The following is a 27,868-nucleotide window of genomic DNA, read 5'->3' on the forward strand; positions in this document are numbered from 1 at the left end:
CAGGTTTTGATTTTCTATAGACTTTATTACACGTTATTGAGACAAATGCAGATAATTCTTAATTTATCAAATTTGTGAGCTTAATTATTTCAACAAAATATATGACCCTCACCAGACAAACAGATAACTCTAAATCTACTCTGAAAATCTAATCAATTGAGAAGTATTACCTATTTGGAGACTATGTAGTATATCAAAGATAAAGCTCGTATTCTCACAGAACATATGGGGTCATTGGCAGCCAACCAATAATGAAGTAAATATTCTAATATTTGGGAAAATACTGAGAAAACTAATAAATTGTCCTGGACATTATTTATTCTTGTCTTTACAAAAGACTTACACATCCAAATGAGGTTAGTTTAGAGTAGAGGTTTTGAGTCCAGAAAATGTTCAAAGTCTAATACAGCCATGGCTAATCAGAGACTAGAAAACCTTTACAAAGGTAAGTAGGCTTGAAAACCTTTGGAAACTGAGCAGTCTTATTTTGAACTAGCATGTTTTAATCAAAGGTATGGAACTAATCAAGTATCAATTAAGAATTACTGGAATGCACCCTCATGCCAAACGATGACTAATATGCTATTTCCTACTATGATGACTCCTTGATTTGAGACAGATGGCATAAAAAAAATATTGGTAGCCATGCAATGAATTTTACTCTTCTGCCTCTGCTCTCTAAAGAAAAATCTTATGTTTTCACGTAAGAAACTCATGAAATTGAGTATTAATTAAAGAAAAGATAGGGTAAGTATAACTGGGGGAAAGACAGTACCTCTGATTACACAGGAAATCCATGAAAGAATTAATCATAAGAGAAGAATCATTTTTCCAGTAGCCCCACTGCCATGAATGATATCTTTATGAGCCTCGGCCACCTTCTCCAATGGATATTGAGAACCTATTACAGGTTTCAACCAGCCAATTTCCATTCCAGCTTGAAGGGCTGCTGCATATTGCTGAAATTCCTCCTAAGAAAAAGGAAAAATAAATTTCTTTTTGTAGTGAACCATGATTTAATTTTCAGAAGCATTAAAAAAACTTCAGAACCTAAGTGTTATACCATAGTCTCTTACAAATGTGTGACTTTTGTGAACTTGTCCATAACAATACAAAAAGTAGTTCTCTACATGATAACCATAAATCCCATCTGCCCGAGACAGTGTTAGTGTACAAAATATCTATTGTCCTGAAATAATTAGTAGTATCACATTTCTATCTCAAAAGGTATGCTTACTTGGATATAAATTATATTGTCACCCTAGCTGTCCTTCTGGTGACAATCCTTACCAACTCCCTCTAGTCATACAACTAAGTTTAACATCTACTCAAACTTTCAGTTTGCCTGAATAGGCAAACTGTACCAATGTTTAAGTTATCAAAATCAGAAGTACTTCTTTTCCTACCTTGGTTGAGGAAAAGAGAGTAACTCCAATTATACTCGACTCCTTTGCCATGGTGTCCCGTGGGTTTATTTCAATAGTACCTCTGTTGCCAACAACCTAGTATGAAAAACAGCAAGTCTACAGTTAAAGATTACTGCAAAATAGTGTTAAATTGTGGTAAAACATTAAAGTGGTAAAAAAAAAAAAAAAAAAGAAGAGGAATACTTACTATCACTCGTCCTCCATGTGACAGAAGACTCAAGTCTTTACTAAGATTTACATTAGCTAACATTTCAATAATTACATCAATTCTTTTCTCACCAACATATTTCTATATAATAAAAGAGAAATGTAGAGTAAGATAGCAAGTGAAAAACTGTAAAATAGCTACTATCTGTACAAGATATTATAAAAATGTTTCAAATGATATATAAATGCTACATCTTTGAAACTAATAATGCAAAATTTTAAATAATCTAATTATATAATTATGATGTAATTCCAAGGTACCAGCTAGAACATCTAAAATGATAAAGATTTGTACTAAATACATTGCTGTAATGAAATAAAATTTGCCTGGAATTTTCAGGTGCTAGACTCAACTTGAGTATAAAATACTTTTCCTTAGCTGAAAATTTTCTATCTTTAAAATAAAATTTCATAAAGAAACAACAAATCAAAAGTCCCAAAGCCCCAAGGGGCTCCCATTTTTATTAATAAACAAAAAGCAAAAGAAAATATCATTAGCTGTTTGGTTTTGCATGATTTTTGTTGTTTTAGTGCATCTGGTTTTGTTTTAAATGGTTTATAATCTGTTTGACGCACTAATTCTTTTGGGTTCTTGGATGATGGATGCTGGCTCTTACAAAAAGCTACACACATCTACATTATATTCATTTATTTTAACACACACACACAAATGAATCCTTGTGCCAGGGATTACACAAGGTACTAGGAATGCAAAGACAAACAAAGGGAGCTCAAAACAAAACTAGTGAGAAAGATGGGAAATACTACAGTCATAACTATAATGCAATGGGCCAAGTAACACATTAGCAGAAATAAATCATACAATACAGAGAAAAAAGGTTAAAGATTGATTGCCTGCCACGGTCAGAGGAAGTTCCACAGAGACGATGAACTTGGCCCTGAGGGATGAATAGGAGTTTCCTAAGCCAAAAGAAAGGAGGATGAGTAAGGGGAAATTAGATCTGAAGCTGAGTCAGTCTGGACCAAAGAAAAAGAAAAGCGAAGATGGAGGGGACTGAGACCACAGGACTGAAATACAAGCAGAGCTGAAGTATGTAATCAGGTAAGGAGGAGTGGCAGGGAGAGGAAGAGGTAGGAGAGAGGAGACTGTAAGTTGGGACAGATGGCGAAAATACAGTGAATGCCATGTTAAAGGATTTGGATTGCGTTTTTGTTGTTGTTGTTGCTGTTTTCTACAGCTGTTTATTACTGTACATGCAAGTACAGTAGGGAACAGAGAGACAAAACTCCTGTCCTCATAAAGCTTCCATTTTAGTTGTTTCTGGAGTTTTTTTTTTTTTAAGAGGGAGATGACAGCATAGATAAAAGGGGATATTAGCTTAGTTATGAATAACAGTCGAGGCTGGAGAAACTGAGGCCTAAACTAAGTTATGGTGGTGAGTGGAACAGAGATAAGGAAATACATTTGAAAGGCATGTCAGAGAAGAAATTGATAAAATGAGGTAACCAACTTGCTGGGTGGGAGGGAGAATGATAATTAAAAGACAGGAAAAACAAATAAAATGAGGGTTTCTCTCTTGGGCGACCAGATGAGTAGCAATGTCTAGCAGGTTGATGGCATGAAGGAAGTCAACTCACGCCAAAAACAGTTTTGGAAATCAACAGCATATGGGTATTAAGGGAGCCACAAAAGTATATGAGACTGATCAGGATGAAAGTCTAGCACCAGGGAAGATGTGAGACCAAGCAAAAACAACCTAAGGAATATGAATATTAAATAACATGAAGAGGGGGAGACTGAAAGTGAAAAGTCAGGAAAGTAAGAAGAGAACCAGTTTCAAAGAAATGTGGTCAGGGTCATATGCTCCTGAAAAATCAAACAAGATGAGGACTGAAAGAAGACCAGCAGACTGTTCATTAGGAGCTTCTCAGTGACCTCTGAGAAGCAGTATAAATACTTGGGCTATAAGCAAAACTGCAGTGAGAAGTGATGGACGGTAAGGAAGTAAAACCAATAAATACTACTTTTTCAAGAAGTTTTGTGGGAAAGAGGAGGTGAGGGGGGGGTGAGATAAAGGTTAAGAGAATGTTTTTGAGAATGGGAGAGACTTAAGCAGGAGTCAGTTGAAGCTCCCAAGACCTCATGATCTTAAAATTAGATTACTGCTAAACAAAAACCATACTCTTAAAATAATGAGCCATTTTTCATCTTTGTGAATATTCTTGGATAATGGTATCAGCAGTGAGTGCTAGATCTTAGGTTTCCCAGATGTATAACAAAGGAGTGCTTTTGGTGGGCTTTTTGGTAAGATGATTGCCAAAAAGGTAATAAATTCTCACTCCTATTTTTTCCTTCATTTGTAATGATCTAGTTTACACAGTACTCAATATTTGGGAAATTCTAATCTCCCTAACATGAGGAAGTGGTTGAGGATTAGCAAAGCAACAAGTGTTTAGCAAATTGCTACTATAGTACAAGTGAAGAACTTCAGAATCTGCTTGAATTCTGTTAAATGGAGCAACTAACTAAATGCCACCTCACCATTTTGGATGCAGTAGTGATTATTCCTCCAAAACATCCAGCTAACAAATGAACTTCATTCCCTGGGCCACACAGATCCAGTTTGTAATCTATGGATATCTCACCTTCCATGGAGAATTCACATCAGTTGAAATTATATTAAGAATACCTCACAGCTGCAAATACAAAGCTGCAGCTTTACTTAAAAAGTTATTTGCATTAAAAAAATCAATTTTTATAGCTATAAGATTCTAGAGAAGTTATATTCTACTTAACACACATAAACAGTACAAAAATGATAGTGACGGTTTAAAATTTAGACATCTCTGTTTTTTAAATAAATTAAAGTTTTAAAACACACATAAAAATTCATCTAGGCACTGAAAAACGGAAGCAAACAGCTTTAAAGGAGTAGTTGGTTAAAAACGTATTAAAAAACCACGTAAGTCTCCAAGGAACAAAGTTTGACTTTTGTAAAATGGTGGAAAATTTTACCTTAATTTTATCAATATAATTCACTTCTCTGTGATTGAACACTTCATGGGCTCCATTTTGCAAAACAATCTTTTGTCCTTCCTCAGTACCAGCAGTGCCCAAAACCTTTAAGCCATAAGCTCTAGCAATCTGGCATGCTGCTAATCCAACCTGAAAAACAAATACAACCCAAGAGTTACATATTCTCTACATTCCTGCAAACACTTACATACATACAAGGAACTTAAGACTCCTATAGGACCCACACTAACTTTAAGGAACTTAAGAGTGTAAATGAAGAAATAAGAAAAATAGCTAACTTTAATTGAGCATTTAAAATATTCCAGAACCATACTAAATAATTTCTACATATTGCTTTATTTTATTCTCACAATGACCCTATAGATACTATTATTGTCCCTATTTTACAGATAAGAAAGTTGAAGCTTCAAATTATAAGTAATTTGGCCAAGTCACATGCAGAGATGGAAACAGGAGCTAGACCAGTCTGACTGCAGAACTTGAGTTTTTAACCACTGTATCAATATGTTTGCAGGGCTTAAAGATGATCAGAACATGCTCTCTGACTTCTTTGTGCACACGAAATTCTAAATAACAAATGTAAGGCTTCTAACATATAAGGAGAAGAGACAGGTATATGGGCAAATTAATTCATCCATATGGTTTATAGAGTGTTTACGATGTGCTACACATGGTACTTAACGTAAGAAAGAAATTTACATTCTAAGGGTGGAGGAAGATAATCGTCATATGAACAAATTGAATGAATAAAATAAATTCAGGAAATAAAAGCGCTAAGAAAAAATAAGACTGGCTATTGGGTTAGAGAGATAGGAATAGGGGCTATTTAGGTCATCAGGAAGGGTCACTCTGAAAAAACGAGACCTGAAAAAAGTGAGGAACAAGCCACAAGAACATCCGATCGGCCATGTGGAGGATGCCGTGGGCAGAGTGAATGGCTACTGCTAACCTGGGGAGCTGGGAATGCAGTTGGGGTCACAGAACAGAAAGAGGGGCAGTGTGGTTCAGGGAAGGGCATGTGCGAAAGCGTTGAAGATGAGGCCAGAAAGGCCGAGTCACATAGGATCTGAGGGGTGAAGGTAGAGGTTTCTGAGTATATTTAAAAACTATGCAGAACCACTGGAGAGCTTAAGCCAGGAAATGATCTGGTTGACTCAGGCTTTAAAAAGGCTGCTCCAATTACATGTGAGGCGCAACGAAGGCGGTGAGGAAAATGGGAGGAGGAAGATCAGTTTGTAGCTGTTAGAACAGTCTAGATAAGAGATGAAGCTGGCTTGAACAAAGGTGGTGGCACTGGAAAAAATAAACAAATTCAGATATAGTTCAGAAGTAAGCTAATGCGACTTCCTCACAGATTGAATGCGGGAGATGAGGAAAAGAGAAAAATACAGGATGTCTCCTATGTCTTTGGCCAGATTAACTGGGTAGAGTAACTGAGAAGGAGACTGGAGAGCACTAAGTTTGTGAAAATCTCCAGATTTCACTTTGCCAAGTGTAGTGGTGCATGCCTGTAATCCCAGCTATGTGGGAGGCTGAGGCGGGAGGACTGCTTGGACCTAGGACTTTGAGGAGTTTGAGGGTGCAGTGCTCATACACTGCACTGCACTGCAGCCTGGGTAACGGAACAAGATTCTGTCTCTAAAAAATAAAAATAAAAGAACCACTTGGAACATGCTGAGCTGTACAGTGCTCATCTACTTAAAGGTGAAGATATTCAGCAATCAGGTGAATATGAGTATGGACCCAAAAGAGTTCAGTTGGAGATATATATTAAAGATTCATTATATTACAGACGGTATTTAAAGCCAAAGGATTAAGTGGAACATGGTGGCTCATGCCTGTAATTCCAGCATTTTGGGAGGCTGAGGTGGGTGGATCACCTGGGGTCAGGAATTCGAGACCAATCTGGGCAACCTGGCAAAATCCCAGCCTCCCAAAGTGCTGGGATTGTAAGAAATCACTCGAATACCAGATCAATGTGCTTAGCTTAGCATAAAAGAGAAATCAAAGTAGTTTAAGAAGACAGACAAAAGAGCAATTATTTAAATAACAATACTAGGAAATATGTCTGATTAGATGACAAATGATTATACAAATAAGTGTCACATACATTGAGAACAGAGTTTCCCAAACTTGGCACTATTGACATTTTGGGCCAGATAATTATTTGCTGTGGGCGACTATCCCATGTATTGAAGAGTATCTACCCCCTAGATGCCAGAAACCCTTCCCCAAGTTGTGACAACCAAATATGTCTTCAGACATTGCCAAATGTCCCAGAGCAGAAGGAGAAATGATACAAAATCACCCGCTACTCATAACCAGTGATTTACAGGGAGGACTGGGTTGGGCAAGAAAAGAATTAAGATGAAAAATAATGATAGAAACAGATTAAAGTTGTAACAGATTTCCAGGCCTGAAAGGGACCTTAAAGATTATATGGCACATGGGAATAACAAGGCTGGACTCAGCCAGGTTATGGCAGGAATTTGCTTAACTGAAACAAATACATGGAACTCACTGTCTGACGGAGGAGAGAGACATCCAATTAGATAAAACACAATCCACTATGGGGTGGGCCCAATTGATTTTCTACTTTAATTTTCAAATTTAAATAAAAGACCTCTAATAAAACCATACTTTAAAAAGCTAATGTAACTACATCTCCTGATGTTCTAACTGCTTTAAAAGGGTACTCAATAGCTCTTTTAAAAAGGCACTGTTTATTCTATTCTTGTCAACAATTATACCAGCAATACTCCTTTGACAGATTATGCACCATTATGTGTCAACTATTTTTCTTCTACTTATTTTGCTAACACTAAAATAGGGCACTCCTCACCAACATATCTGGATAATAGCTGTGTTCATAAATTCCACACCATTTTAAACACAAAACATAATCCCCAAGGAATTTGAATTAAATGAGGACAGAAAGTACAAACAGATGCAAGGCAAAACCCAGTACTGTTTCCCTCTGATAGGACAGGGAGGATCAGAAGCGCTTCACACACCAGGTCGACAGCCTATCCCTGCCAGCCGAGGATTTAACAAACTCAGCCAGCTCAGAGAACAGTGTGGATTTTACCTTAAAAAAACAATCATGGTGAAGCAACTGGGCTTTTTACAAGAGGGTAAAGGGAATATAAAGAGATTTTCTTTAAACTCTTCTCTCCCCTTTCTACTGAAATCTTTCCCTTCTGCAGGGAGCACGATGTTAGCTCTCTGAAAGCCAGGGTAATTTAAATAAATGTATGTGTTTGACAGATCCTTTAGTTATTTAGGGTTAAATTTAATTTAACCAAAAAATAGCCTCTTCAGTGAAGTTAAACAATGGGAGTTTTGGACAAGGTGTATCTGTCATATTTTCTCAAGCCCCATAAAGACAATCTTGGTGTTTTTTAACAAATTGTCTGATCAGTGAAATCCTTTAGAATTGACCTATTGCAAGTGTAGGAAGCTAGGTGTGAAGCCTCACATCTACCTAAAGAAACAGAGACAAAAAGGACTGAAACTACCTGTCCTTTTACTTTTAAAGGTAAATTCACATTTTTAAGATACCAATCATTATTCAGGGGACAACGTGCCATTTAATATGTTATTTCTTTCAATCCACTCTCCAGAATACACAGTGCTCTGTAAGGGTTAACAGCTTTCTCAAAGTAAGTATCTAGCCCCAGGCCTTTTATTTTTAAAATGCAAAATCTTATCTCCAAAATTTCCAAAGCATCCATTGATAGAGTTCATGTGGATTTCTTGTTAAATTCTAACTGCAGAGCTCTAACTTTTCACTCTAAGCTCCTGAGAGGCAGATTGGCAGCTAGTTTCTTGAAGAGATTTCTCACAGCCCTGTGTTGGATGATTTCACTGAAGGGCTTATTTTAAGTTCAGAGTCCTCCTCTCCCATTCCCCCACATTAGCATTTTCAGCCATGGGTTGTGGTGTTAAGGACAGGCCTGTATACTGCACTCCATGAATGTCATCAAAGCACAGCAGGCAAGCAGCAGAAGGGAGATAGAAAGGACTAAGAATTCACAGTGTAGCTTTACCGTGCTGTCTGGGGCAACATAGGTAAGCTTTAATGAGCCTTAGTTTCCTTATCTAAGGGAATATGGAATTAACATCAACCTTAAAGAACTGTTTAAAATTCTAAATAAGGCCGGGCGCGGTGGCTCAAGCCTGTAATCCCAGCACTTTGGGAGGCCGAGGCAGGAGGATCAAGAGGTCAGGAGATTGAGACCATCTTGGCTAACACGGTGAAACCCCGTCTCTACTAAAAATACAAAAAATTAGCCAGGCGTGGTGGCAGGCGCCTGTAGTCCCAGCTACTTGGAGGCTGAGGCAGGAGAATGGTGTGAACCCGGGAGGCGGAGCTTGCAGTGAGCCGAGATCGCGCCACTGCACTCCAGCCTGGGCGACACAGCCAGACTCCGTCTCAAAAAAAAAAAAAAAAAAATCTAAATAAATATTTTTATATGCTACTTGAAGGCAAAAACAAGGCCAGTTTATCTTAGTCCACACCCACTACAGGTGGGAAATCTAACATATTTTTGAAGGGGTGCTCTGTTGGGTTTATTAACCAAGAAATGCTAAACTAATGACTAAATATCACCTTCAGAAGACCAAAATCAAAAAAGCTTTACTACATAAAGAAAAAAAGCATCTTTGACTATATTTATAAATCTGACTTTTAAAAATGACCAAAGGAACTATAATGAAATAAATTCAAGTTTGTTTCAAAATATACTAAAAAAAACACTTACTCCTCCACTCACCCCATGAACCAGAACACTTTCTCCAGCTTTCACACGGGCACTGCAAAAGAAAGTATAAGTTACATCACCTTATATTTTGAAGCTAATTAATCTTAGGTGTTTTCATCATCTTAAGGAATTTCTACCCTTAGTCTGGCTAACACTAACACAAAGAGCAAATGCAACCTTATATACAGCCCCAAATATTCCCTAAGCTTCACAGAATAAACAAAGCCTTCAATTCATTTATTTCTTTAACAAGTATTTATCGGGAGTCTTTATGTTCCAGGCACTATGCTGCTGGACACTGGGATCACTATGCGGCGCTACTTCTGAGTAGCTACAGTCCTTGTAGGTCATGAAGTGAAACTGCTGAGCCTGGAGGATCTGGAATCTCTCATTCCCATATATCCCCAAAGAAAGGGCCTCAAAGCAGGTTTATTATAGCTCAGTCTTTATTCTGTGGTCTAGAGTAATGTCCAAGTAAACACAGTAGCTATTTTTTTTGCCCGAGGAAAGAAAGTATTTTTTTCTTCTCCATGTCTCCGAACATCAGGTTGCACCAGCCTTGTACTCTCACTTCAGAGAGCAAAGCTGAGTCAGCAAAGGTCAGAGAGTCGGAAATGCAATAAATCCTATCACAAAGATTCCCATGTCATCCCCTAAAATGTCCAGATTCTCTGGTGAAATGGCATTTTCTTTTTACTTCTGGTTCATATGACTACTTTTCTAGTATATACTGAAAAGAAGGGACATGCAGCAAGGCATGAGGGGATGCCTCACTATTCCAGATGGACAGTGCCAATGTCACAAGCCAGCAGATGCTGTGGGATCCAGATCTGACTCTCAGAAAGGATCTCTTACTTCCTTGAACAATGTGGGGTGGCCCCACTGTAGAGACATTATGGAACATTATGCTCCATCTGGGAAAGAGAACACAGGAACCAGAGTCCTGCTCCCAGCTGTGCACCAACAACTGAGAAGTGGCAACAATGAGCAATAAGAGAAGCTTTCTCCCACACTCTTGCTTGGCGCTAAAGAGACTGAGGATAATATGTTAAAGTAAAACATAAACACAAGGGGATAGGATCACTAGTGTTAAACTATGGGATATGAAATACCTCCCAACTAAATTTTTCAAAAATTCTTATACGATGCCCCTCAAACACTAAAGACACATTCTCATAAAAATCCCTAGGCCTGGGGTGAGGGGAGAAAAAGCAGGCAAATCCTTTCCTCAATCCTTGTGCAGAGTCTCTGTGACAGTTAATTTTATGTGTCAACTTGACTGGGCCAAGGAATCCGATAATTGTTCCAACATTACTCTGGATGTTTCTGTAACAGTGTTTTTTTTTTTTTTTTAATGAGATTAACACTGAAATAGCTGGATTTTGAGTAAAGCAGACAACACTCTAGAATGTGGGTGTGCCTCATCCAATCAGCTGAAGGCTTTTGTTCTCAAAGACTGACCTCTGATGAGCAAGAGTAAATTCAGCCAGCAAACTTTCTAGGGACTTAAACTGCACCTCTTCCTTGCGTCTCCAGCCTGCTGGCCCACCGCAACAGATTTTAGACTCACCAGTCCTCCACAATTTCATGGGCCAACTCTTTAAAATGAATCAATCTGTGTGCGTGCGCACGTGTGTGTGTGTGTGTGTGTGTGTGTGTGTGTGTGTACACAGTGACTGACTCCTAAGGAATTTATACAGAGATAAATGATAGATTAGATAGATCAAATAGATAGATGATTGACTGATAGACAGGCAGACAGAGAGACACACATCTTGTTGTTTGCTTCTCTGGAGGACCCCGACTAATCCAGTCATCTTCCCTGGCGCTCACAGCACTCAGCCTGGCCTTCCATGCTGCTGTTCCCTACCATCTTCTAGTCACTAAAGACTAAGACCTGGCACACAGCCTTTCTCTTCCACCCCAAATCCAGCTCCAATCAAGGAAATTCAGCACTCCCCAGAAAATCAAGCACCACAGTTCCTGAATTTTCCTCCACTTATAGCCACTCTCTCCCAGGGCTATAACTACCAGCAACCATTCCCCCTGAGAAGTATCAGATGCCAATAACCAGGATTATGACACTAATCTATCCTAATTCTGAAAACCCATATTCTCTCAAAATCTTTCTTCAACTATGCAGAGATTACTGACTCTCAACAGCTCCATTTCTGCCCACTTGCTGCTCCTGGCCTTCCTTCCATCCCTCCTCAGCCTGGATTCCATAGTAGATTGCCCAACCTCCTCTCCCCGCAGTCGCCTGTGCTCTCATTTCCTTTGCACCATTCCATTTTGCCACCAATATTCCAGCCCTGGATTAATGTTCAAATCTAGCTTCCTTGATACTTTATCCAAATGACTAAGTATTATAGAAAAAAAAAAAAAATCACATGACCATGCATTTTGGTGCCACTTCAGCTCTGATTGTTAAAATATCACTTTTTGCCTCCTACTTAATTGTGAAAAGTGAGGCAATGACATACAAGTACCTTCAACACTCCACCTCCCTACCCATAAATGTTTCCATAATTGTATCATCTTTACCCCTTCTAGGTTTCACGGATAAGCTATCCTTTCCATACTGGAAGCCAGTCTCTCTACCTATGTCCTAAGTCCTTTCCATCTTACCTTATGCAGATTTTGTTTGATCTGTAAATATGTTCAAGTCTTGCCTATTCTTAAAAAAAAAAAAATCCCTTTTTCCCACATACTCTCCTCAGGTAACCTTCTACTCTCTCTTCCTTGTCTCCCCAATTTTTAAAAGAATAGTCGTCACTCAAGGAATTGATTTCCTCTTCCTTCCTCAGTCCACTCAATCAAGCTCTTCCCACCATTCTATTGAAAAGGAACTGACTAATGTCACCGATGACCTCTTAATTGCTGGGCCCAACTGTTATTTGTTTCTGAACAGACCTCTGTGTTGCATTTCACAGCTGGCCTCCCTCCTTAGTAGCAATATCAATTGCCACTCCTAACGCTGCCAGCAGTGATTGTTGTGAACTTGTGAAACTGTGCGAGCCCTGTACTAAGAACTTTATACACATTACCTCCAAATAATTCTTACCACACCCTAGCAGGTAGGTGCTGTTATTATCTATGTATCTCAAATCAGTAAACTGCACCTGAGATGTTTAAGTAACTTAACCAAGGTCACACAACTAGCACTATGTGAAGACATTAACCCAGGCCTTTCTGTCTTCAAAGCCCATGCATTCACTGGATGCTTAAGGGATACCATGACCTCTAGATTCTGCTGGCCATGGAATCCTTTCAGTCTCTTATGAGTCTATCCTTTTTCTCTCACTACATTCTTAAATGGTGATGTTCACGAGGGTTCTATTCTCACTCCAGTGTTCTCACTCCCTGAGGGATTTCAACCACTTTTCATCTTGTCAATTCTTACCTACATGCTGCTATCTCCAAATTTTTATCTCCAGTCTTCAAGCTTCTGACTTTATCCAATAGGCTACTGAACCTCTCCATTAGGATGTGTCTCTCACAATTTCAAATCCAAAACTGAATACAGCTTCCCTCTGAAACTTTCTCCTTCTTTTCTTTGCCACAGTTAAACATGAACCAAGCTAGAAAGCTAGACTACTCTTAAGCTATTCTCTTACCTCATTCTCTACCTGCAAATAATCACCAAATACCCCTGGATTTTACCCCCACTAAATAGTCATTCTTTCCTCTCTACTTACTTCTTCTACCAGAACCCTTGCTCCATAAGGATTTTGTCTAGTGGAGACTCCTATAAGACACTCCTATCTCTCTCCATTCCTATCCTCAAATCCATCCTACACACAGCAGATAAGTGATCTCAATCAAACATCACAATGGTAGTCTCCTGAATAAAGCATTTCATTACTTCCAGTCCTTTACAGAGCAATAGATGAGCTCTATAATCTGTCTTTTACAATCTGAATTCTATCTATTTGATGACAGTTAACATTTATTAAAAGATTACTCTGTTCCAACTTTATTCTTCACTACTCTTTCTCTTGAAATTTCCTAACAAAATCAAGTTGCTATAGCTGTTCCCACATACCACATTGTTTTTCCCCATACTATCCCCATTGTCTAGAATGTCCTCTCTCCTTCTAGTTACCCTTCCTCAGGTGAATTCCCTCTGATGCTTTTCAAATACTTAGTAGACGGGATTAAAATATAGATTCTCAGGCACCAGCTATGGAAACTGACGAGAGGGTCTGGGGTAGGGCCCTATAGTGTACTATTAAATTGCTGCCTGGATGATTCTAATGGATAACAAGATTCTTGAACCACGGCTTTAAAATAGTAAGTCTTTTTTTTCCTTTTTTTTTTTTTTTTTGTGAGACGGAGTCTCGCTCTGTCGTCCAGGCTGACATGCAGTGGCACGATCTCAGCTCACTGCAAGCTCCACCTCCTGGGTTCATGCCATTCTCCTACCTCAGCCTCCTGAGTACCTGGGGCTACAGGTGCCCGCCACCACGCCCGGCTAATTTTTTGTATTTTTAGTAGAGATGGGGTTTCATCGTGTTAGCCAGGATGGTCTTGATCTCTTGAGCTGGTGATCTGCCCATCTTGGCCTCCCAAAGTTCTGGGATTACAGGCGTTAGCCACCGCGAAAATAATAAGTCTTACACCTTGCCAGGAAGCCCTACCTCATCACCACAGGCACATGCCTTCTGAGCCTATATATCCCTATGCACATTTCTACCACTGTACTTCCCACATTATATATAAATATGATCACTCTTATGTCATTTCCCTTACTAGACTATGAGCATCTTGAACACAGTGTTCGCTCTTTTTTGTGTCCCCAGTGATTAGTACAATTTCCCAAATTCACAGTTTCCATTATATAAATGTTTAATGGTAAGTAACTGGTAACCGAAAATAATGAACAGATGAATGGACAGACAACTAGAAGGGAGGCAGTTAACACTGCCCTCTTTTGGCATTGGCCATAAAATTGACAAAGTGTGTTATTACCTGTGGATCAGAGCTCGATAGGCAGTAAAATATGGGATACCGATGGCAGCTCCTTGTTTAAAGTCCAGTTTTTCAGGTAGTTTGTAAACAGTGTGGTCTGCTGCAAGAGCATACTCTGCATAGCCCCCAGAGATCGTGCTGCTAGTGAAAACTCTGTCACCTTTCTAGGGGAAGAGACAAATGAATAAATGCAGGAGGACTAAAAATATTACGTCAAAATAGGTATAATCCTTTATAACAAGAAATAAGTGAATACTTATCTATTGTTCTCTATATCTAGGGTCTCATATAAATAATTTTTGGTTTTTTGAGTTGGAGTCTTGCTCTGTCACCCAGGCTGGAGTACAATGGCATGCTCTCAGCTCATCGCAACCTCTGCCTCCCGGTTCAAGCAATTCTCCTGCCTTAGCCTCCCAAGTAGCTGGCATTACAGGCACGCACCACCATGCCCAGCTAATTTTTGTATTTTTAGTAGAGACGGGGTTTCACCATGTTGGTCAGGCTGGTCTTGAACTCCTGATATCGTGATCTGCCCACCTCGGCCTCCCAAAGTGCTGGGATTACAGGTGTGAGCTATGGTGGCCAGCCATAAATCATTTTAAAATACTGAACATTTAAAAATATTTAATAATGGGAACTGATGGGAAGAAAATCTAAGGAAAACAGAAAAAAACATAAGGAAGGATAAACTTCCTTGAATGGCATCATGATGATGCTGATGGCTCAGTCCATGAAGAGCTTGCTATGTCAGGCACTGCATTAAGTGTCTCTGGAATGTTATCTAATTTCATCTTCACAACAGCCAGTGAGGTTGGCATGTTTATCTCTTATTTTAGAGCAATCCCCACTACACAGATGAGGGAATTGAGGAACAAAGAAGTTCAATAATTTCCTCAGACCAAGCAGCTAGCAAATAGCAGGCAACATAAACTGTTATTTTTGCCCAAAATGCTAGGGAGAAGAAACAAATAAAATCTGAAGTTTCTTCCACACACCAAACACCTACTCTAAATCCCATCCATGAGTTTCCTCACCCCTGCATTGCCACTATGTCTCATGCAAACACCCAAAGGCAGAAAACCATACTAGGACCCTGATAGCAGATGACCCAGGACAACCTTCTTCTTGTCACGGCGCCAGAAACACAGTAAAGTCTCAACAAATGTCTCTTGGACCTCACTATTAAAAAGCAGATGCAGGACTCAGGGTGAAGTAATGCCCTAGCCAGGCATTATTGGTCCAGTATGTAATCCACACGTTAGGAAAAATTGGACTGCCCACTGTAACCACCAGCCTTAACTCCTCCTTCTTAAAAAAAGCAAATATTCCTTAGAAGAGGCAAATTATTAAGGCAATGATTGCTCAGTATACTTTAACAGAAATCTGAAAATGTAGAAATGCTATCTGATAGGATAAAGACAAAAAAGACTCAAAGCCATCCAAGAATCAAAGACAAGTACCACCACTTAATATGGTTGCCTAGAAATGTCAAATATGATGAAGATTAATCCTGTTTTTACAGCTAAAAAACATGTTAAATTGATTTCAATATAATTCAAACATTTACTGCGAATATACGACATAGAAAGCATTATTTCAAGTTATGTGAGGGACATCAATACCACTGTCCCTAATGTCAAGCATCCTAGACTCTAGGAGGAGAGAAAAGCAAACGATAGAAATAATTATAAAAGCAAGGCAAACATGATGAGCCACTGAGGATAGGTAAAAGAAAAAGAAAGAAATCACTTCTAAGTAGAGGAAATTAGGAATAGCTTCATTGAGAAACTAATAATTGAGGTAAGTCTTGAAGAACAGGACAAGATTTTGAAAACTAGAATGGGGAAGGGTCATTACGGGTGAAGGAAACAAAGTTGGCAAAATGATAGGGACAGGAATAAATGCCAAGAAATTAGCAGCATTTATTACCAATGAGTAAGCAGACTAACGTGTGGTACGTAACCATTTCAGGAGATAAAATGAAAAGAAATTGAAGCTAAAGTGTAAAATCCTTTGAATCCATGTTTATAAGTTTCAATTAAATTTTGTCAATTAGAAGAACCAATATGAACAAAAACACAGAGATGAGAGAGCATGGGATGTGCAGGGAAGGACAAACAGTTCATTACTGAAGAATAAACTACACTGTGAAGAGGAGTGGGAGGTAAGACTGGAAAAATAGATGGGAGAGAGCATGAAACAGTCTTATTTCATAACAATAAGGAATTTTAAGAGTCTTCCTGAAGTCTACAAGTCATGGATGCAAGAATGAAAACAGAGGTGTGAAACAATCATAATTAAATTTTATAAAAGGATTCATTCTAGATTAAGGAGGAATTCCCGGGAAAAGAGAAAGTTACGTAGCCATTATAGAAATCCAGGTCAGGGGTGTAGTTAAGTAGGTAAGATAGCCTGAACTAAACTACTGGCAGTGGAAATGGAAAGGAGAGAGAAAACAGTTCTAGTAAGGGAAAATGAGGAGTAATCCTCAAATCCCAGAAGTCACCAGGACAGTCACACAAGAGAGGCACTATCTGCAGTGAGAAAAGATAAGCTAGTTTTAGACACGTTTTGTACGAGATTTCTGGAGGTTGACCATGTGAGTCCAGTGTCTCCAACAGAACTCTCTGCAGTGATGGAAATGTTCACATCTGCACTGTCCAGCAGGGCAGCCACTGGACACAGGAGGCTATTAAGCATTTGAAATGTTGCTAGAGTGACTCAGGAACTGAATTTTCAATATGAATTTAAGTTGAATTTTAAATTGCCACATGTGGCTAGTGGCTACCGTTTTGGATAGCACAGATCCAGAGTTTAGCAGAAAATTCTACGCTAAAGATGTAACATGTGATAATGGCAACAAAGAGAGTGTATGAGATTGCAAAAAAGGTAAAGAATACAGAAAGCAGAAGTCTAAATAGAGACTGAAAGCCCTAAGCAACACCAAGATTTGAGGAATATCCAGAGAAAAAGAGAGGCCTGAAAACGGAAGGGGAGAGGAGAACAGAAGAAAATGATGTCACAGAAGCTGCAGAAAAAGTTTTTTAAAGAAAAAGTTGTGGCTGAGAGTGTCACATGTCACAGAGAAGTCAAGAAAGATAATAACATAAAAGGGCCCATTAACTCCAGCAATACAGAGGCCATTAGTGACATTAGCAAGAGTCCTTTCAGTGGAGTGATGGGGGCAGAAGCCAGGTTGCCACAGGCTGAGGAGTGGAAAGTTGTATGAATTTGCCAGTCTTCCTGTACAGGGGAACAGTAATCTTCTCTGTCTCAACCTAATTTTGATAAGGTGCTGCCAAAGTTGAGTAGGTCAAGGAATTATGAAGAAAGATGCTAGGACATGAGCCTACTATGAATATGTCTTTTGGCATATATATATATATATATATATATCTCCTAATCATAACATTTTCAGTGACTGAGTCAGAGCTCCAAAATTGTCTAGTGACCTTGCATTTTTTCATGTTTTACTTATTTTTCAAAAGAATTAACTTTCTCTTTATCTTATGAAGCAAAATTTATAAAAAGAATTAAAAATTATATTAGCTTGTGTATCATCAAGAGTTGGGAAATAGTCTAACTTCCTTGTGTGCTTTCTTTCCTTACATATTTCTATTAAATCAAAAAAATCACAGTTCATTCTGTGGGGACATGAAGATACAGAAATTATCTAGCACCTATTCACAACAAAGTAGTAAACAAATAAGGCCTCTGGATAAAATCTAATCTCTTTTTTGACTAGAAGAGTCTCCCAAGTGGCAGAAATTGTGTAACAGGGCCTTTTAAAGCCTTAAATAAGATGCAGTTGAAAGCTATGTCCAAATATTTTAAGGAAATAAATTAAGCCAAACAGAAATAATTAAAAATACATACCTTGAAAGCAGATGCATTATCTCCAACAGCTTCTATCACCCCAGCCACATCTGAGCCAGGAGTATAGGGTAAGAGTGGTTTTATACTATGAGTACCAGAGCGAATGTATGTCTCCACAGGGTTGACACCACATGCATGGACCTTGATTAGAACCTGCAATGACAATGTATTTTAGTTCACAGAAAGAATATAGGCATTCATTTAACTTTATGCTAGGACTGTGCTGATTATGGGAGCTATCAAACGGGAGAAAAAAGCAAAACAAATAAGTGCTTGCCTTCAACAAGCTCACATTCCAGTTTTACAAGCTAACATAAATAAGTATGACAGAATGGCTATGTACTGTATTAAAAACATTTTGGGGAAAATAGTGAAAGAAATATTTAAGGGGATATGTGGTAAAGACCTCTGCATGTTCGTCAAACCCATTTTCTCCTTTTCCTGGGTACACAGAAAGAGCGGTGCTTCTTCGCCTCCCTCATGGTTATGATTAGCCAAGTGACTGAGTTCTAGCCAATGGAATGTTAGCAAAAGTGACAGCAGACACTTGCAGGCCTGACTGATTAAAACTTCCTAGCCAAGCCACACTGTGCTTTTCCTCTTCCATGGAGACCCTGGAAGACAGGGGTTGGGTGGCAGAGCCACATGAAAGAAGCAGCTGAGTCCCTAAGTCACTGTTGGAGAACAGCTACCCACTCACATTTGAGAACTTTTAAATTTAGTGTATAAGAAATAATTATCTGTGGCTGGACCATTGTAATTTTTAGGTTACAGCAATTGTAGGAGTTAATTTTACCTTAATTAACAGAATGATTACCTCTGGTATAAAAGTCAGGGAAGGCTTTATAAAGGAAGTGGTATTTGAGTTAGGGTTTAAAAGATAAGTAGAAATTAGGAATGAGAGGAAAAGGATGGTTTGGGTAAAAAGAAAAATAGCATGTGCAAAGACAGAGGAATGAAAGGGAGTCTTAAGGAAATTGGACAAAATCTCATGTTGTTACAGCACTATATCTCTATATGGAAAGGGAGTGATGAGAAAAAAATTTGTAAAGATAGGTTATAGCCAAACTGTAAAAACTCTCATAGGCTTGCTAAGAAAATTAGACTTGGGAGGCATGGAGGGTGCAGTAATAAAAATACGTAATTTAAAATCAAAAGTATATTATTAAAGTCATTGGAGATGATTAAACTATACACTTAAATTCTCATGAATCACACATGAAAAAGCATGAAAGCAAAAGAAAATTGTTCTCCCAGCATGCAAAAAATAAAAATCATGTTTGTAATAGAATAACTTGTTCAAAACTCCTTATGTGTCCATTCAGAAAAATCCAATTATTGTACTACATAGATCATTCCCTACATCAAAAATTTTCTTATAACCAAAGGTTATTCTTTTTCATACATCTACTTCACTAATTATCAGGTTTATGTTAACTTTATCAATGTCCATATGTATATATAGCATAAATTGCATCCTAATTCAATGTCTTTAAAAATAATTGTGACTGAGCTTCTTTTGAACACTATTTGCAAGAGACTCACACTCAGTATAATTATGGCCTCAATAAAGTAATTGTATTTCTACCTGATGGTCTTTTGGAATTGGTACTGCAATATCTGACTGCAATTTCAGGACTTCTGGTCCACCAAATTCAAAAACTCTAACAGCTCTCATCAACTTCTGTCTGGTCGCCATGATGATCTAGATACTAAGAAAGAAAAAACTTAATGTATTGTCACATTGTATCTAAGATATCACCATGTTTTTTCCCCCCTGGAGGGAGCAGATCAAACAATTTTTTCAAATAACAATTTAAATCATGAGCTTATCACTGATCTCATTTCATGTTTAAGGACCTTTCATCTTACAAATCACTCAGCTACAAAGCAAAATACTTCATGATACTTACTGTAGGGATTCAGTGCCTTCAACAAAGGAATCAAATATGCAAACAAAAACATCTGGATAGACATAGCATGATACCATATTTAGGTTTTCTTGCTTGGGTTGCGATTTTAGAAATTTCATGAGCTTAGTTTTATTAACATTAGGTAAACCGCCCTCCTTTTGTTACATTATGAAACATTTCAAACACTTACCTGACACCCAGTGTATTGGTTCATTTTCATACTGCTATGAAGAAATACTGGCGACTGGGTAATTTATAAAGGAAACAGGTTTAATGGACTCACAGTTCCACGTGGCTAGGGAGGTCTCACAATCATGGTGGAAGGCAAAGGGGAAGCAATGGCATGTCTTACATGGTGGCAGACAAGAGAGCTTGTGCAGGGGAATTCCCTTTTATAAAACCATCAGATCTAGTGAGACTTACAATCACTAGAACAGCAAGGGAACTCCCTTCCCCATGACTCAATGACCTCCCACCACGTTCTGCCTTCCCAACAGTCTCCCAAAATCTTAACTAATTTCAGCATAAACTCAAAAGTTCAGAGTCCAGTCTCATCAGAGACAAGGCAAGTTCCTTCTGCCTATCAGCCTGTAAAATTAAAAGCAAGTTAGTTACTTCCTAGATACAATGGGGGTACAGGAAATGGGTAAATACAGCTGTTCCAAATGGGAGAAATTGGCCAAAACAAAGGGGCTACAGGTCCCATGCAAGTCTGAAATCCAATGGGGCAGTCAAATCTTAAAGCTCAAAAATGAACTCTTTTGACTCCACATCTCACATCCGGGGTCACTCTGATAAAAGAGGTGGGTTCCCATGGTCTTGGTCAGCTCTGCCCCTGTGGCTTTGCAGGGTAAAGCCTTCCTGCTGGCTGCTTTCATTGACCGGCATTGAGTGTCTGCAGCCTTTCCAGGCATACAGTGTGAGCTATCAGTGGATCTACCATTCCGGGGTATGGAGGATAGTGGTCCACTTCTCACAGCTCCACTAGGTGGTGCCCCAGAAGGGACACTGTGTGGGGGCTCCCAGTTCACATTTCCCTTCCACACTGCCCTAGCAGAGGTTCTCCATGAAGGCTCCATCCCTGCAGCATACCTCTGGCTGGACATTCAAGAATTTCCACACAACCTCTGAAATCTAGGTGGAAGTTCCCAAACCTCAATTCTTGAATTCTGTGCACTGGCAGGCCCAACACCACATGAACGCCTCAGAGGCTTCGGGCTTGCACCTCTGAAGCAATGGCCTGATCTGTATGTTGGCACCTTTAGGCCATGGCGGGGATGCAGGGCACCAAGTCCCTAGGCTGCACACAGAATGGGCGCCCTGGGCCCAGTCCAGGAAACCATTATTTAACTCCTAGGCACCTGGGCCTGTGATGAGAGAGACTGCTGCAAAGGTCTCTGACATGCCCTGGAGACATTTTCCCCATTCCATTATCTTGATGATTAACATTTGGCTCCTCCTTACTTAGGCAAGTTTCTGCAGCTGGCTTGAATTTCTCCTCAGAAAATGGATTTTTTTCCATTGCATCTTCAGGCTGCAAATTTTCTGAAATTTTATGCTCTACTTTCCTTTTAAACATAAGTTCCAATTCCAAATCATATCTTTGTGAATACATAAAACTGAATGCTTTTAACAATGCGCAAGTCACCTCTTGAATGCTTTTTTACTGCTTAGAAATTTCTTCTGCCAGATACCCTAAATCATCTCTCTCAGGTTCAATGCTCCACAGATGTCTAGGACAGGTGCAAAATGCCACCAGTCTCTTTGCTAAAACACAACAAAAGTCACCTTTGCTCCAGTTCCCAACAGGTTCCTCATTTCCATCCGAGACCACCTTGGCCTGGACTTTATTGTCCAAATCACTATCAGCATTTTAGTCAAAGCCATTCAACAAGTCTCTAGGAAGTTCCAAACATTTTTCCCACATCTTCCTGTCTTTTGAGCCCTCCAAACTGTTCCAACCTCTGCCTGTTACCCGGTTCCAAAGTCGCTTCCACATTTTCAGGTTATCTTTACAGCAGTACCGAACTCTAATAGTACCTATTTACTATATTAGTTCATTTTCACATTGCTATGAAAAAACACCTGAGACTGGGTACAATTCATAAAGGAAAGAGGTTTAACGGACTTGCAGTTTCACGTGGCTGGGGAGACCTCACAATCATGGCAGAGGGCAAAGGAGAAGCAAAGGCACAACTTACATGGCCGCAGACAAGAGAGCATGTGCAGAGGAACTCCCCTTTATAAAACCATCAGATCTCCGAGATCATCCTGGCTAACACAGTGAAACCCTGTCTCTACTAAAAAATAGAAAACAAACAAACAAAATTAGCCAGGCGTGGTGGTGGGCACCTGTAGTCTCAGCTACTTGGGAGACTGAGGCAGGAGAATGGCATGAACCTGGGAGGCGGAGTTTGCAGTGAGCTGAGATCCTGCCACTACACTCCAGCCACTACACTGCAGCCTCGGCAACAGCGCAAGACTGTCAAAAAACAAAACAAAAACAAAAAACAAAAACAAAAAAACCATCAGATCTCATGAGACGTATTCACTATCATGGGAATAGCATGCAAAGGACCTGCCCCATGATTGAATTCCTCCCCCAGGTCCCTCCCATGATACGTGGAAATTATGGGAGCTACAGCTGAAGACGAGATTTGTGTGGGGACACAGGCAAACCATATTACCCAGCTTTAACAAATCTTAACATTTAAAAAACCTAAACTATTATAGATATAATTGAAGCCAAACCTGCTTCTGGCCCACCCTTTCAAGAGGTGACTATAACCATAAATTCAGTACTCATCATTCTCAAGCATTTAATATCACTTCTACATGTGTATGTAATATTAAACAATATGTGTTATTGTTTTGCATGTTTTCAAAATTCATACAGTTTAGGGAATACAAAAATCTCAAAAACTTAATGCTGAAAGGAAAAAGCAAATTCTGATTTGAAAAAGAATTCTACAATTTGCTTTTTCCTTTCAGCATTAAGTTTTTGAGATTTATCAATGTCGAAACATTTGACTTTCTGTAGTTCACTCATTTTAACAAAAGGGGAAAAATGTCAAAAACTAAAAACTGCACCATATGCAATCTTTTATAAATTACAAGGGCACAGCTAACATTTCTGTCATATCACTGTTAATATCAAATGAAACAAAAGCTCAGAGTTCAAATAACCTATAAAAAGGCAAAGAACATTTGTACAGAAAATTATATAATCTTAGAAAATTTTATGTACCTGTAAAGATGTAATGAAAGGTTTTGACTACATCCCCATAATTTTATCTGTGGGTTATCATAATTTCTTGAAATCAACCAAATAGTGTTAGATTCTGCCATCACCCAAAACATCTGCTTCAACCACAAGAAGCTTAAACATTGAGAAGAGTTGCAGAAACCAGGACCTGATACGAAAGAATTCAGACTTTTACTGTATCAGAACTCCACACGGGACTACTCAGAACAGAGCCCATACTGGCTATAAAATGTCATTCCACATTTCCACATACAGCGGCTGGGGCAGGGGGTGGAATCAGAAGTATTTTGGTAGTGTTATTGATGGAAAGTTTCTGATATAATCAATCAAAAGTTTGTATCACTTTAAAACCCTTAAAATGATTTAACACAGTGTCTAGTACAAAGGAGAAAGTGACATTTCCAAAGGTTGTTTAGCAATGACATATCCTGAAGGGTGGTCCTCGGGGGAAAAAAGAGGCAGAAGCAGGCAGACGGCATAAAGATTGCACTTTAAAACAGCTTGGCAGTGTCTGACGGGGAGATGATCTGTCAGAGGGCAGGGCTGGGAAAAAACAGCCCACTCCTCCTCAGCAATCTCACCACTCTTCCTTCCATTCAGGTCTTCACTCTAGCTGAGAATTCTTTAGACAAGGAAGTGAAAGTGTCAAGAAAATAAAAAAGAAAAAGGTTGCCCAGATGAGAATTTTCCATGGTGGATATAAGAACACAGAGGTTGTTTTTGTTTTGTTTTGTTATTTCAACATGGTGTTATGGGAAGAGCAGGTTTTGGAATACACAGCTCAAAGTGTGAGTCCCAGCTCTATTATATAGCAGCCACATGGCCTTGGGCAAGGCAGTCAACCTCTTGATGCTGTTTCCTCATCTGAAATCTGGGCTCCCACTCAGAGTTACATGCTAGAGACATGGCAGGCACCAAGCAAAGAACTTAGCAAACACATGCTCTTGTATATAGTAGACATCATTATTGGTTTCCCCTCTATTCTTTTCAGTTTCTGAATCATAAGGATTGCCTGAGCCCAGGAGACCCAGCCCAGCCTGGGCAACATGGCAAAATGGCATCTCCACCAAAAAAAAAAAAAAATTAGCTAGGTGTGGTGAAAAGCACGGGTGGTCCCAGCTACTCAGGAGGCTGAGCTGGGAGGATCGCTTGAGCCCAGGAGGTCAAGGCTGCATTGAGGCAGTGAGCTGTGATCGTGCCACTGCACCACTCCAGCCTGGATGACAAAATGGCATCTCTACCAAAAAAAAAAAAAAAAAAAAGCAGACTAGAGAAGTCAATAAAATGTTATGAAAAAATATATACTCTATAGTTTTATAATTATCTTTAATATAACGATATTTACAGGACTCTGGGTGTCAAAACAAACTCTTTTTCTCAAAGAATTCGGTGAAGATGACTTAAACAAAACATTAATACCAAACATTGGTTGTTACCCAATGTGTATTTTTCTGAACCTTAACTGTGCATGAAGCAGTGTGTTAAACTCAGAGAACACAAAGAGCAAGGAGAATATGCCCCACCCTGCCCCTAGCTTCTGTAAGCTGGGTGCTCTCTCTCTCACACCTACACACATACCCTATGAGATGCTTGCTCTTTTTCCATTTTCCATTATCTACCTACTTCCTACCTATTTCTTTCACTCACATCTCACAATTACCATAAAAAAAAATTGTTGTAATAATAAAAGTAAAATCACTCTGAAACAGGAGCTGCATCTCCCCGCCATGCCTCGCGCCCTCCACCACACACATGCATTTTGGCATTGGCTAAGTGAGAGAAAGGAATAAAGAAAGAGGACTCATCCTACTGGATTTGGAAGACTCATCTGCTTTGTCCAGTACCACATTATCCTATTGGGCTTGAAAGTGATGGGGCATGGCCTGACCACACTAGCTCCTACTTTGCTTCAGCTGATCTTATTTCCCACTGAGCCTTTAGCATTCTGATTGATCAGGCTCCAACCTGCACTCATTGCCTTTGAACTCACCTATCCACGGGATCATCATATGCTTCATAATGATGAAGCCTGTCAAAGGAGATTATACAAATAATAAAATAACGTGGCATACTGATAGCAAATAAGATAATACTTAAACTCCTGTAATACTGGATTTCTTCTAAAAAGCATAAGTCTTTCACTTTCATTGACGTAACTATTTTCACAACAAGTAGAGAAGTTATTAAAACTATGATTTTATGCAGAAGTAAAAATAAAATCGCCATCCATTTTATGGATGAGAAAATATCACAAGAGGTTAAGAGACTTGGCCAGGGTCACATAGAAGCAAAGCTAGAACCCAAGTCCTATAATTAAATGGTGTTAGCTGATTTTTTTTTTTTTTTTAACTTTACAATCCTTTTCATCTCACCCTTTGAGATGCTGGCATATAAGACCCTTTACTTCATAGAAATAAACTTTACAATAATGATAGTGAGAAAGACTGAGCTAGAAAATGTGAAATCAAACCAACCTGCAAGTAGAATCACATATTTTATGACTAGGGCATCTGCTTAGAGTTTGAAATTTCTCAAATGCCCACTAAGTCAGGGAATGCAGCAGAAATACAAAGGACATGATTCTATTTTTAAAAATGTGTAAAAAATATTACTCCCTAGCATCGGATCCTTGTGGACAGGACAGACCTTTCCATTGCTTGTGGTGTTTAATTAAACTATACTTCAAACAGGCCTTCCTGTTTATCAAATATAAACTTTTAAAAATTGGAGTCCCTTGGTTTAATGTTTGGTTTTATTTTACCTCTGAAAGGTTGCCAATATGCCTTACAAATCTAGGAAATAGGAAATCTAAAATCCCTCCTCCAACAGTGATCTTTTTCCTGGCCATGCTTGTATCCCTTTGATTTAAATGAAAATTAAAGGAATTGGGAAAATGTTAGAAGTATATTTTAACATAGAAAGTACAGATCAATTCACAAAGCCAGAACAAAGGAACATTATGAGACAAGAGCAAAAGTAAAATTAAATAATAATTCTGGCAAGAATTTTAAAAACTGAAAACTTAGAAAAAAATCATTACAAAATGTTCTGCTGCTAATAAAAAATAACTCATGTAAGTATATGGTTTATTAATAATCCAGAAGGTAAAAAAGAATTACAAGTGGTCAAAGAAAGTCTCTTCCTGGCTGTGTGATCTTATCAGGTCACTTCTGTTCACTTGTGACAGGACGGAGTATGAAGAAGGGAGGAGTTTAACAGATAATTCCGGACTCCTCCAGGTTCCCTGATGGTATGGAACAGGGCAGTCTGTTCCCTAATGTTGGGGTAGCAGAGCTCGGAGAGATTTGCTGCTGAACTCGCTGCGCTAACCAGACACGTAATCACAGTGGCTTCAGTGGGACTCACACAGCAATTTCCATTAGCTACGGACAAGCATTCCAAACTTCAGCCTTTAGGTTTAATCATTGACACACCTTCCCTGGTCACTGAGTCTCCCCTAGAAACTCAGTATAAACATCCTACGATGTGTTAACAGGGTGTTTAGTAATTTTCTTTTGAACATTATTCTAAGTGGGGGGCGTCACAGGGTCAATAAAAACATACATTTCTCTCAAAGTAAGACTGCAATCCTGATGGCAAAGCTGAAGGAAGACCAGGCGGCGAGCTCCGGGAAACCTGTAATTGTGGGAATCAAGGAGAAAAAAATTTCCCACAGCTGGGCTGTGGGAAGGGGCCCTACCTAGGAGAAGAAATCAAATCCCCTACAGCTGGGCTGTGGGAAGGCGCCCTACTTAGGAGAAGAAATCCCCTACAGCTGGGCTGTGGGAATGGGCCCTACCTAGGAGAAGAAATCCCCTACAGCTGGGCTGTGGGAAGGGGCCCTACCTAGGAGAAATCCCCTACAGCTGGGCTGTGGGAAGGGGCCCCTGACAGAACGCTGCGCGCTGCTGCAGGAATCCCCAAACCCAGGTACTGGCTGCAGGGAAAATCAAGCGGGTGACTGGCGGGGGGGTGCAGCGTGGGACTGGGGGTCGGGGAGTGCGGGGGGCGGAGGCTGGGCAGGGGTAGTTCCAACGAACGCCTCATGGTGTGGTAGCCTAAACTCAGACACTAAACACAGGGCCAGAGCGCAAAACTCCCTACCTGATTTATGGATGGGAACTTGCAGCCCCTGGAGGGGAATGGCTTTGGTCTGGAGCTCTTTAGGCACTAATTCTCTGAGAGGACAGAGGGCAGGAAAGGAGTGCAGCCAAAATCAACCTCCGTTGCACTTGGACGAGCAGTGGGGAGATTCGCTGTCTGAACAACTAAGGAGAGTTTTTAAAACCACTTACCAAGATCTAGAGTGGGAATTAAAATCTGCGTGGGCCTCTTCAGATTCCACAGGATGAGGTCTGCTACAAGTTCTCCAACTTTTGCAGGCTCCGCCCACGCTGTGCACCTCTCGCCAACCCCAGGCGAAGGCACTAGAATTTTCCAAATTAAGA

General features: G+C 39.5%; 1 protein-coding gene across 3 annotated transcripts; it reads right to left on the bottom strand.

The window, feature by feature from the left end:
* CRYZ (crystallin zeta) lies at positions 1-27,867 on the bottom strand. Of its 3 annotated transcripts, XM_033225319.1 has the most exons (11): positions 27,716-27,867; positions 26,985-27,056; positions 25,411-25,449; positions 19,831-19,954; positions 18,243-18,395; positions 14,367-14,530; positions 9,396-9,447; positions 4,612-4,761; positions 1,615-1,716; positions 1,407-1,502; positions 5-971 (listed from the first exon to the last, which is right to left on the bottom strand). In XM_033225319.1, the coding sequence occupies exons 4-11, from the start codon at positions 19,939-19,941 to the stop codon at positions 810-812; spliced, it is 990 nt and encodes a 329-aa protein (XP_033081210.1). In that variant the 5' UTR covers positions 19,942-19,954; positions 25,411-25,449; positions 26,985-27,056; positions 27,716-27,867; the 3' UTR covers positions 5-809. The 3 variants fall into 3 exon arrangements, with proteins under 3 accessions (XP_033081211.1, XP_033081210.1, XP_033081209.1); XM_033225320.1 differs by lacking the exon at positions 25,411-25,449 and having other exon boundaries at positions 1-971; XM_033225318.1 differs by lacking the exons at positions 25,411-25,449; positions 26,985-27,056 and having other exon boundaries at positions 27,716-27,854.
* Position 27,868: the final 1 nt, after the last annotated feature.

The sequence above is a fragment of the Trachypithecus francoisi genome, unplaced genomic scaffold, assembly GCF_009764315.1.
Source record: "Trachypithecus francoisi isolate TF-2019V2 unplaced genomic scaffold, Tfra_2.0 Lachesis_group12, whole genome shotgun sequence".
Taxonomy (NCBI): domain Eukaryota; kingdom Metazoa; phylum Chordata; class Mammalia; order Primates; family Cercopithecidae; genus Trachypithecus; species Trachypithecus francoisi.

Excerpts from the sequence above, each read along its gene's own strand:
- CRYZ (XM_033225320.1), bottom strand. The coding sequence starts at position 19,941 with ATGGCGACCAGACAGAAGTTGATGAGAGCTGTTAGAGTTTTTGAATTT. Across the intron at positions 4,762-9,395 it reads TTCATGGGGTGAGTGGAGGA|GTTGGATTAGCAGCATGCCA; the intron begins GTAAGTGTTTTT and ends TTTGTTTTTCAG. Across the intron at positions 1,717-4,611 it reads ATTATATTGATAAAATTAAG|AAATATGTTGGTGAGAAAAG; the intron begins GTAAAATTTTCC and ends TTTATTATATAG.